Below are 12,696 nucleotides of genomic sequence, written 5' to 3'. Positions count from 1 at the left end.
AAGAGAGTGAGAGAGTTTATTATGTGTGTGTGTGTGTGTGTGTGTGTGTGTATATATATATATATATTAGCCAGTCCTGGGGCTTGAACTCAGAGCTTGGACACTATCCCTGAGCTCTTTTGCTCAAGGCTGGTGCTCTACCACTTGAGTCACAGCGCCCCTTCTGGCTTTTTCTGTGTATGTGGTATTGAGGAATCGAAGCCAGGGCTTCATGCATTCTAGGCACACACTCTACTACTGGAACACATTCCCAGACCATGTAAAATGTATTTCAAAGAAAAGTATTTTTGTTTGATTTGAGAGGAATGTGCATGGCTCATAATATTCTTGTATTAAAAGCATAACTTGGAAGTTGGTAAACACATTATTTGCAGGACCAAAAAGACTTTCACTTATAAATGAAAGAAAACCAACTATTTCTTTTTCTTTTTTTTCATTAGTCTCATACTCAGGGCTTGAAATCAGGGCCTACGCATTGTCCCTCAGCTTTTTTTTGCTGGTCATGGGGTTTAAACTCGCCTCAGCTCTTCAGCTCAAGGCTAATGCTCAACCACTTGAGCCACAGTGCCACTTCAGATTTTCTGGTGATGGTTTATTGGAGATAAAGAGTCTCATGGACTTTCCTGCCTGGCTGGCTTTGAACTGTGATCCTCAGATCTCAGCCTCCTGAGTAGCTAGGATCATAGGTGTGAGCCACTGGCACCTGGCTCTCCCTGAGCTTCTTTTGCTCAAAGCTAGCACTCTACCACTTGAGCCACAACACCACTTCTGGCTTTTTTTTGTTTATTTGGTCCTGAGGAATTGAACCCAGGGCTTCATGCATACTAGCTAGGTAAGCACTCTACCACTAAGCTACATTCCTAGCTCCCAAGAACCAACTATTTCTTTCTTTCTTTCTTTCTTTTTTTGCCGGTGATGGCGCCTGAACTCTGGGGCCTGGGCGCTGTCCCTCAGCTCTTTAGCTCAAGGCTAGAGCTCTACCACTGGAGCCACAGGGCCACTTCTGGCTTTTTCTACTTATGTGGTGCTGAGGAATCGAACCCAGGGCCTCATGCATGCAAGGCAAACACTCTACCACTGAGCCACCTTCCCACCCCCCAACTATTTCTTTAAAGGAAAATTAATTATGGGATTTAATTCCTAAAAATGGTAACTTTTACAAAGAGTAATTTTTCCCTCAAAGAAGCACTACTTACATTAATTTTATATGTTTTTTGTTTTGTGGTGGTAGTGGGTTTTGAACTTTAACCCTGTACTTTGCTAGCAAGCACTATACAACCACTTTAGATATGCTCCCAGTCCTCAATGTTACGCTCTATATAATCTTGTTTAGAGGTAGTTTTCATTCTCCTCTTGCACAAATCTCCTATTATATAGCTACATAGATATGCTTGGATTTCACTTTAATAAAACATCAAATCATTTGGACTAAACAAATACTGACCAAATACATACCTGTACTAGTAGTAGAGGCCCCAATAACCTGCCCAGGCTTATCCATGATAATGTAAGGATTACTTATAACAGAGCTGGTTGTGCCTTGCTTCACATGGACTGGAGTGGAGGTTGGGGTTCGAGGCAGTGGTGATGGACTTGGAGTTGATATTGGAGAACCTTTATTCATTAAAAAGAGAACAGAAACAAAATTCATATAGTCTACTCATGAACCGGTAGCTCACACCTGTAATCCTAGCTACTCAGGAGACAAAGATCTGAGAACCATGGTTTGAAGCCAGACTCGGACTCCTATCTCCAATTAACCACCAGAAAACTGGAAGTGGCACTGTAGCTCAAAGTGGTAGAGCACTAGCCTTATGCTAAAAAACTCAGGGACAGTGCTCAGGCCCTCAGTTTAAGCCCCAGGACTGGCAAAAAAAAAAAAAGACATCAACGATAAAGGTGACAAATAAAAGAGAGGCTGGGTCTGTATGCTTCAGGCACAGAGCAGCAGCAGCATAGCTAGTGCTATAGAGTAGCATGCCTCACTTTGCACCTGATTCCTGGATCAAGAGCATCAGCATCACTAGAGACTAACTAGAAATAGATTCTTAGGGTCACCCCAGGCCTACTGAATATAAACCTGCATTTTAACCAGATCTCCTAGAATGTACCTTACAATTTAAAGAGCACAACAAGGTACAACCACTAGATAAACTGTAAATGTCACAGGCAGGTCGTTATAACACTAATCATACACAAAAATATTAAAATTGTGAATAAACTCATTGAAAAATTTGGTGGAAAAATGCAAAATGCACCAGACCCAAGAAAAATCTCTGTCACTATACTAGGGCACAGGCACAATCTAGAAAGATTCATATTCCCACAAAACATTCTCAAAAGCTACTCAGGTATAGCTAAACACCTTCAATTGCCTCACTGAAATTTGTCATCTGAATTTCTCAACTTCAAACCAATCTCTCAACTTCAAACCAGTTTACATGTGAACTGGGTTCTTGATCTTTCCTTAAGTACAAAGATTTAGATATATTTCTGCTTAGTTGTTTACTTGAGCAGCAGACTCCCGTTTTCTTCCTTTATTTAATAGCTACATAGAAGTGCTCTCTCTGCCTGGATGTTGCAAAGTTTGGATTCCAGTGTCAGAAAAACAAAACAACTACAACATTACTTATGTATAAAAAGAAAACAATAAGACATGTTGAAATGATTTTAAGAAGGGGTAATGTAGTAAGGGATGTTAACAGGTGGAGGGAAATGTCACAATGACCAGCCCTTCTCTTACAACTAATGAATCCATATTAAAACAAAACAAAACCACTGCTTTGACTTCCAATAATGTTTTGTTTTTGTTTTTACAAGGTACTTCAATTGAATTCAGGGCCTTGTGTTACTGGGTAGGCACTCTAAAACTTGAATCACACCACTAGCCCAACACTCCAAAAACTCTAACATCCAGCTAACTTCACATATATCTTCAACACATCTTCTTACATACCTGACACAATCTTACAGCTCATAGTGATAGGTTGGAAAGATTTTCCAGGTGATTCAGGATTAGGAACCTGGCTTTGTGGCACAATTTTACAGCTTGATGCTATTGGCTGGAAAGCAGAATTGCCATGAGAACAAAAGGTAACTTTCTGGGCTGTTGTCACTTTGGTGGGTGTTCTTTCCAATGAAGATGATAAAGAATAAAATGTAGCAGGTCTCTCAGCTTCAATGTTGGCGAGGAATCCTGTTTGGAATTTAATAAGCAAATAGTCATCAATCAATGAAACAACAGAACTTTACCACTGTGGGGAAAAAATATATTATTTATGATATATTTATATTAAGTATATTATACTATATAATATTATAGTCAATACTCATCTCAATTATTGGCTATAAAAACAATTGGTGTACTTTTTTAATTTGGCAGAAAATAAATATTAACTTTTAAACATTAACTTTTAAAGCTAAATAAAATATAAAAGGAACATACATTCATATGATCCTCCATTTTTTAAACAACTAACAAATAAGGAAAAACTCAAAATCTAACAATGACTTTTTTTTTTTTGTGCCAGTCCTAGAGCTAGAACTCAGGGCTTAGATTCAGTCCTTCAGCTTTTACACACAAGACTAAAACTCTACCACTTGAACCACAACAGCTCCACTTACAGCTTTTTGGTGATTAACTTGAGATAAGAGTCTCACAGACTTTCCTGCTAGGACTGGCTTCAAACTTTGATCCTCAGATCTCAGCTTCCAGAGTAGCTAGGATTACAGGTTTGAGCCACCAGTGCCTGGCTACAATGTCCTAGCTTATTAATGCCTATAAAGAGAATGTACTTGAAATCTAAAAAGAAATGAGATTAAAAGCCAGGTACCAGTGGCTCATGCCTATAATTCCAGCTACTCAGGAAGCTGAGATCTGAGAATCACAGTTCAAAGCCTGGTTAGGCAGTAAAGTCATTAAGACTCTACTCTAACCACCAAAAAGCTGGAAGTTGTGCTGTTGTTCAAGTGGTAGAACACTAGCCTTGAACAAGACATTGCTTAGGTCCTGAGTTCAAGCATCAGAATCAGCACCCTCCCCAAAAAAAGTAAATAAAAATTGAGACCTTATAAATTAAGAAGTTCTTATAAAAGAAATATTTAGAATCATTTTTATATTGTATATGATTATATATGTGATAAAAGTGGAGCTGTGATTCAAGTAGTACAGTGCTAATCTTTTTTTTTTTTTTTTGGGTCCAGTTGTGGGGCCTGAACTCTGGGCCTGGGCACTGTCCCTCAGCTCTTCAGCTCAAGGCTAGTGCTCTACCAGTTGAGCTACAGTACCACTTCCGGCTTTTTTCCTTTTTGCTTATGTGGTGCTGGGAATCGAACCCAGGGCCTCAGGCATGCAAAGCAAGCGCTCTACCACTGAGCCACCTTCCCAGCCCCTACAGTGCTAATCTTGTGCACAAAAATCTCAGGGACAGCACTTGAAACCTGAGTTCAAGCGCGCGCGCACACACACACACGAAAAAGAGAATAAAAAATGGAATCATAAAATGTGAACACTTATTTATTTATATACTTATATTTTTATTAAATGGAAAATGTCATGGTCAAAATTTATGCCAAGGATTATTTTATATTTAATAAAACTAGATATTTAATATTCAGGTCTCCTATTCACACCATCAGTTTAGAAAGTCTTCAGCAAAGGGAAAAAAATCTGGTGTTTTTAGTGATGTCTACATTTTATATGAGCAGATACTCAGTTATTTTTGTAATATCTATATGGGAAAGGCAACATGCCTATTCAATAAAAATTTATTTTCAGCATATTCTAGATTGCTGAAGGCAAAAATTCAGTATCATATTACACAAATGAGAAACTGCCCAGAGAATAACTCCATAAAAGGAAAAATACTGCATTACCTTTCTCCACAGAGGCATCAGCTACTGGCTCAAGGGACTGCTTTATTGGTGAGGAAGCTTTCACGGGGGCTGGAATGGTCAAAGGTAAAGATGGAGGGGCATCAGAGATGTCTGATTCGGAGGACTGAGGATAAATGTAGTCTTCTCCGAGAGAATGCCGATGGAGTTCAACATCCACTACCTACACAATTGCAACAATTGGGCTCATGAGACTATCACCCACGTTAACAGAAAACTCAAGTCCTGACCCAGAATGAGATCTGAGAAATTTCTTGCCACATCTCAAGGCAATTTCAATCTCAATAATAAAAAGATTTTCCTAGAATACAGCCTTTGTTTTCTCTTAAAAGTTGGACCGCAGTGAAATAAATGCTGTTGTTCTACTTGCTGTTTCTATTCTTTACATCATGCATGTTCCATTCTCACCAGATCTCAATTAGGTTACTTTCTCAGAGAGACCTTTGCTGAGTACCTTAGCTTATACAATCCCATGTTCCCAGTATAGTGTAACTAAAATCATCTCATCTGCTTTTGTGTTTACTGTGTATTTTTCTCTTATGCAAAGCCACTAAGAATGTAACTCTTTGATATTAAAAATTATTCAAGCTGGGCCCTGGTGGCTCACTCCTTTAATACTAGCTACTCAAGAGGCTGAGAGCTGAGGATCACGGTTCAAAGCCCCATGCCGGACAAAAATTAGCCCAGGCAGGAAAGTCCATAAGATTCTTCTCTCCAATAAACCACTCAGAAAACTGGAAATGGGGTTGTGGCTTAAGTGGTAGAGTGTGAGCCTTGAGCTGAAGAGCTGAGGGACAAAACCCAGGCCCAGAGTTCAAGCCCCATGACTGACACTCACATACAAAAAAATTATTCATTTCTGTATTTCTAGTATCTTGGAATAGAGCATAGTATATAGAAGGTGCTCAATATGTTCCTTCTGATGCAATACAATTTCTCTAGACTGAGAAAGATTTAAATAGCTACGTAATTTTAATGCAATTGTGATATGAAATACATATACCAATAGATCAAAATAAACAGTGCCATGTATGATTCTGTGACATTCAGCAAAAGTGTCAAGATTATTCAATTATGGAACCACCTGCAAATGCAGTTAGGAGTCTTGCACTATATACAAATTAACTAAAAATTAATCAAAAATCTAAAAGTCGCTGGGTACCGGTGGCCCATGCCTGTAATCCTAGCTACTCAGGAGGCTAAGATTTGAGAATCACGCCTCAAAGCTAGCCTGGGCAGGAAAAGTCCATTAACACCAGAAAACCAGAAGTGGCGCTGTGGTTCAAGTGGTAGAGCACTAGCCTTGAGCTGAAGAAGGACAGTGCCTAGGCACAGAATTCAAGCCCCATGACCGACAAAAATTAAAAAAATAAAGATATAAAAATCTAAAAGTAAAAACTAAAATAATAAAACTTGTAGAAGAAAGCACAGGGGAAATGTCTCATGACAAAAAAAATCAAATGAAACTATATCAAACTAAAAGCTTTTGTGCATCAAAGGAAATAATCAATAGAATAAAAAGCAGAAATGAATCACAAAATGGGAATAATTGTAAATCATATCAGGGATTAATATTGAGAATATTGAAAAACTTCTGAAACTCAAATAACAACAAAACCTAGTGGAAAAAATAGACAAATAGCTTGAGTAGCTCCCCCCAAAGAAAACAAAATAAAAGCCAACAAGCTCATTAAAAAAAAAAAAGGTTCAACATCAGTTACATAAATGCAAATCAAAACTTAAAGGTATAATTGCACAACCATTAGAATAGCTGTCTATAGAATTTTTGTTGGTGGTGGTGGTCATGGGCCTTGTCCCTCAGCTCTTCAGCTCAAGGCGCACATTCTACCAGTTGAGCCTCAGCACCACTTCCGGTTTTCTGGTGGTTTATTGGAGATAAGAGTCTAACGGACTTTTCCTGCCCAGGCTGGCTTTGAACCATGATCCTCAGATCTCAGCCTCCTGAGTAGCTAGGATTACAGGTGTGAACCACCAGCACCCAGCTTACCTACAGATTTTTTTAAAAGACAAAATACTAAGTCTTGATAAAGATAAGAATAAACTGGACCCTACAGTACAGAGTAAATAAAATGGCACAGCTGCCATGAAAAACAATGTGGCGGTTCCTCAATAATATCCAGACCATATACATGATTTAGCAACACCATTTCTGGATATTGAAATATAACTGAAAAAAGACATTTGTACAACTATTTATACACTCACATTCAAATAGTATTAAGGGGATTCTGACACATGCTACTCTATGCCTGTAATCCCAACATTTTGCCAATACTTGGAGAGTCTGGGCAGGAGGATCTTGAGTTTGAGGCCAGCATAAGCTATATAGTGAAACTGTTTCTCAAAATAAAACCCTCAAGTGGAAAAAAAGGTAGATCTTTTTTTATGCTACCTGTTTCCAAATACTATGAGGGAAAAATACTTACTGTCTCTGCTCCGAGGGTCTGCAAGCCAGTGTAAGTTCTATCCAGCTATTGAAAGAAAAGGGAAAATATTGTATTACTCTGCATTCCCTTATAAATCCTAGATAAAATCTTATCTAAAACTGTAAGCTTTCATACCAAGGAATCTTTTTTTTATAATGCAAACTACCAGCTTCAATAAAAATCTGAATAAAATAAAAATCAAGTGGAGACATATAGTTATTATATCTTTAATTATACACTTAAAAAAACTATCCCAAGGGCAATCTAAATAAAGTTTTACACAAAAGATGTTTATTGGTTCAGCATTATTTATATTACAAACTAAAACCAACATAAATGTTCAGTAAAGAGTAATGCTTAAATAAATCATGGACGATCAATCTGTGAAGTATTATTAAGATACTAAGATGTGTTTACAAAAACTGCACAAAATATTTTAAATGCCACGTTACAGAAATATACATGTAGAAATGAATTCCAGAAATAGGAGCAAGAAGTTTTTTAATTTGTTGCAAAAAAAAAGAAAATGAAAAAGAAAATAGAAATACACATGTAATATGGTAATACAATTAACACACTGAGATTTAGTTACCAAACAATATATTGTAAAGGAGAAGTAAAATTAGGCAGTATAAGCAATCCTTATTTATTCAAATAGATTAGCATCATGAAAAAAATATTTGAGGAATAGAGCATAAACTGAAGGAAAATTAGTGTAACATAAGGTGTTTTTGTTTTGTTTGTTTGTACCGGTATTGGGGCTAGAACTCAGGGCCTTGTGCTTTCACTTGGCTTTCTGGGTCAGGGCTCATGCTCTAGCACTTGAGTCAAATTTCCAAATCCTAATGGCATAGGGAGGTCTGATTTATTTATTTAGGCAGTACTAGGGATTGAAATCGACTTGAGCTCTACACCACTTAAGCCACCCCACGAGTCCTTTGGAAGTTAATACAAATAAAAGAGTTTACAATTACCTGGAAGTGAATTCCACACATTTCGATTTATATCCTACCATTAAAAAATTGTGACTGGTGGCTCATGCCTGTAATCCTAGCTACTCAGGAGGCTGAGATCATGTGGTAGAGTGCTTGCCTTGAGTTGAAGAGCTCAAGGAGAGCACCCAGGCCCAGAGTTCAAGCCCCATGACTGCCCCCTCCCCCCAAAATTGACAGCTTTTTGGTATAATCATAAGACAACAGGAATATGACTAAGTTGGGCAGAAAAGAAAAGAGAAAAATGGAGCCAAAATCAGGTTAATAAAAACAAGATTTTAAAGGCTTTTAGGAGGGAGATGTCAAGAACGTAGGGAGGGCAATTCCACCAGTCCTGAGATTTTAGTGTTCAGGAAATAAAAGCAATATAAGGTGGATTAATAGCTCTACTGAACAGATCTGGATTTAGTACTTAAACTGTAGGTAAAAGTAGTATTGCTAAAAAGCCATGGATAATTTTAGGTTACATTCATTTTCCTAATTTCCAGAATCAAGAAATAACGGGCTGTGAAGGGTAAACAAAGGAGGAGGCTGCAATGCTTGGTAAGAAATGTAAGCATTATCCTGCCCATGTAATTGTAGCCCCTCTGTACAGTATGTTCACAAATAAAATAAAATAAAATTTAAAAAAAAGAAAAAAAAGAAATAATGGTCTTTCTTTCAGCTATAATAGCATATGCTTCATTCTTTTTTTTTTGGTCGGTTGTGGGGCTTGAACTCTGGGCCTGGATGCTATCCCTTAGCTCTTCAGCTCAAGCCTAGTGTTCTACCACCTGAGCCACAGCACCACTTCTGGTTTTCTGAGTGGTTTACTGGAGATAAAAATAAAAGTCTCATGGACTTTCCTGCCTGGGCTGACTTGGGCTGGCTTTGAATTGTGATCCTTGGATCTCAGCCTCCTGAGTAGCTATGATTACAGGTGTGAGCCACTGGTGCCAGGCTATATGTTTCATTCTAAAAACCAAATTTTAAGAGGGATTCTGACAAAATAAAACAGTTACCAGAAAGAAGAGAAATTAGAAAAAAAAGGCATACAAGTAATGACACAGAGCCAGGTGCTGGGAACATGCCATAATTCCAGCTTCACATAAAGTTGAATTCTGAGGACTGCAGTTAGAAGGCAGCCAGCACAAGAAAGTCCATGAGACTCACATCTCCAATTAACCACCAAAACCTGGAAGTGGAGCTACGGCTCAAAAGACAAAGTACTAGCCTTAAGTGAAAAATCTAAGGAAGAAGAAGAAAAACAAAATCTAAGGAAGAGCACTCAGGCCCCTAAGTTTAAGTCCCAGTAACGGCACCAAGGTGGAAGGGAGGTAGAGGAAGGGAGAAGAACAAAAAATGTTGTAGAAACAAATTTTACCTGGAGGAGAAATGACTTACAATTTCTATGAAGGCTATCACCAAATTTTTGGTTTCTAGCAAATGCTGATGGCTTATACATATATAATCCTAGCTACTCTCAGAGGTTGAGAGGCTGAGATCTAATTATCAAGGTTCAAAACTAACACAACCAGACAAATCCAAGACTTCTTTATCTCCATTTAACAAGCAAAAAGCTAGAAGCGGAGGTTTGACTTAAGTGGTAGAGTGCTAGCTGTGAGTAAAAAAGCTGAGCAAGCCAGCCATTAGTGGCTCATACCTATAATCCTGGCTGAGATCTAAAGAGTACAGTTCAAAGCAGGCCAGATAAGGAAGTCCAATAGACTCAAAGACTCAATATCTCCAATTAACAAAAAAAAAAATCTGAAGTACAGCAGTGGCTTAACTGATAAGGAGTGCTAGCTGTGAGCACAAAAAAGCTCAGTACCCAAGTTCTCAGTTCAAGCCCCAAGACTGGCACAGAACAACAACAACAAAAAAAAACACTGAGCAAGAGCTCAAGGTGCTGAATTCAAGTCCGGTATCAGCAAGAAAAACAGTAATAAAAATAAAAAATAAATTTTAGGTTCTTATAAAACAATATTGTTCTATATTACTTCAGGGTCAAACTGAAAAAGATCAAAGTTCTCCGCCCCCCCACCCCGTCCTGAGTTCTCTCTTGCTTAGATTCTTTCAGCTGGTTCAACACTTGAGCTACACTTCGAGTCTGGCTTTTTGCTAATTATTTTGGAGATGGAAGTCTCCCAGACTTTTCCGTCCAGGCTGGCTTTCAACCAAATCTCTGCCTCTTGGGCAGCTATCCAGTATTACAGGTATCAGTCACTTTATTAAAGAACTTTCTAAAAACTTATTTACTAACTGGGTCTTGGGAAGTACTGTCTCTGTGGTAACCTCAGGTGAGGTCAAATAACTGTCAGGGATGCTGGATATGGGAATTTCATACATTCTGAGAAAATTAAATTTCACATAATACTAAAACATAAGAATATTTAATAGCTGGGAGCTGGGAAGGTAGCTCAGTGGTAGAGCGCTTGCCTTGCATGCCTGAGGCCTTGGGTTCGATTCCTCAGCACCACATAAGCAAAAAGAATAAAGCCAGAAGTGGTACTGTGGCTCAAGTGGTAGAGCACTAGCCTTGAGCTGAAGAGCTGAGGGACAGTGCCCAGGCCCAGAGTTCAGGCCCCACGACCGGAACCAAAAAAAAAAAAAAAAGAATATTTAATAGCTAATGTTTTACAGTATTAAATTACATTGCTATTCACTGCAGAATTTCAGAGTACAGAGATCACTATGGGCTTTAATAGCCAAGAAAAGTATATAAGAACCTGAAGAATGGAAAAAATTCTAACAAGCACTGGGGTGGAGGAAAAAGTATGAGTAAGACAAGGGAAGAAGGTCCAAGGCACTTGGAATGCCAATGCTGGAGCAGAATGCTCATGCAGGCGATTAGTGCAAGATGATATAGGCAAAGTATATTGAGTCAAACCAGGAAGATCCCTAAACTGAGAAGGGAAGCTGAAACATGAGTAGCAGAAATTCAATTCAGTTTTCCAAGAGAGGAATAGAATAATAATTCTGCTATTTTAGGTCGACTGATGTAAGGGTGGTCTGAAGAATGGATAGCAGACTAGCAATGATGGGCCCATAGGAAAGATTAGGAAAAAATAATGGTCTTCAACTACACAAATGTTTAGAAGAGAGAAGAAACAAAGATGGCTCTGAGAACACAGATATGACAGGGAAAGTGATGACACTTCAGTAAAAAGAAAAATAGGGCCAACAGACAGGTGCTTAAAAGTCACTAAGAATGAAATAATAAATTATTCCTCTCCCCCCCCTCTTCACCTCTCTCTTTCTTTTTCAGCATTAGGGATTTAACTCTGAGCCTTGTGGTTTAAGTATTCTGCCACTTGAGCAATGCCTACAGTTCTTCTGGTTTTGAGATATGGGTCTCACTAATTTTGCAAGGGCTGACCTTAAACTCCCAGTCCTCCTGTCTCAAATTCCATATACTTTCAAATTCCATCTGGGAACTATAATATGTAAGAACTTCAAATGATTCCCTTTATTTTTGAAGCAAGGACGGGATTCAGTGTGACACAAGGTACAGGCAGTGATCATGTAAACTGCATGGAGGAAACATTTCAGTATGTGCCAGGGTTTCATTTGTAAAGAGGTATATTTGTAGGTATATTTATAAAACAAAGAAAAAGAAATTCTACAGATGTACTCAACTTTACTTAGTTCTATTTTGGGAGCCATTAATGAGAACATGATAAACAACAAGGCCTGAGAAATCATTTGGCACATGCTAGGGACAGAATCATGTTTCTCATCAAGTTTCATAGGCTCTCTCAGATGAACCTTGGACAGCCTATGAAGCTGATGATATCCTTTTGTATGACTGATAATTTGTACGGCCCAAGAATCAAGTCATAAGATTATCCAAAAGGAAACGGGCACTGCTGGCTCATGCTTATAATCCTAGCTAATTAGGAAGCTGCTATCTGAAATTAAGATCTGAAGCCTGGGCAGAAAAGTCCTCAAGACTCTCAGTAGGCAGCAAAAAGAAAGCATGGCTCAAGTGGTAAAGCACCAATCAAGTGAGCAAGGCCTTAATTCAAGTCTTAGAACCAGGGGGGAAAAATCCAAATGGCCCTTTGGTTCCTTACCCCTATACTAGGAAGACTGACTAGAAGAATGTTTTAAAAAATAATCTTAGCTGAGCCCAGGTGGCTCATACCTGTAATCCTAGTTAATTAGGGGGCTGAGATGTGAGGTTCAAAGCCAGCCTGGACAGGAAAGCTAGAGACTATTATTTCTCCAAAAAGCTGGAAGTGGAGCTCTGGCTCAAGTAGTAGAGGGCTAGCCTAGAAGAAAAGAACCTCTGAACAACCAGGCCGAGTTCCAGTCCCAAGACTGGCACACGTGCATGAAAACACACACACACACACACACACACACACACACACACACACACA

The 12,696-nt window shown here is 38.6% G+C and overlaps 1 protein-coding gene across 2 annotated transcripts in view; it reads right to left on the bottom strand.

Annotated features, from left to right (window-relative positions):
- Yeats2 (YEATS domain containing 2) overlaps window positions 1–12,696 on the bottom strand; it is an 84,398-nt gene that overhangs the window by 51,478 nt on the left and 20,224 nt on the right. For both annotated transcript variants that reach the window (XM_013033072.1, XM_013033074.1), the window contains exons 5-8: window positions 7,341–7,385; window positions 4,876–5,056; window positions 2,957–3,196; window positions 1,456–1,614 (exon numbers count right to left, since the gene is read on the bottom strand). In XM_013033072.1, coding sequence (XP_012888526.1) covers window positions 1,456–1,614; window positions 2,957–3,196; window positions 4,876–5,056; window positions 7,341–7,385 — 625 coding nt within the window. The remainder of the gene's footprint in view (window positions 1–1,455; window positions 1,615–2,956; window positions 3,197–4,875; window positions 5,057–7,340; window positions 7,386–12,696) is intronic.

Source organism: Dipodomys ordii, unplaced genomic scaffold (genome assembly GCF_000151885.1).
Source record: "Dipodomys ordii isolate 6190 unplaced genomic scaffold, Dord_2.0 Scaffold162, whole genome shotgun sequence".
Taxonomy (NCBI): Eukaryota; Metazoa; Chordata; class Mammalia; order Rodentia; family Heteromyidae; genus Dipodomys; species Dipodomys ordii.
The sequence above is the reverse complement of the archived record's forward strand: the minus strand, read 5'-3'. Positions and strand labels throughout refer to the sequence as shown.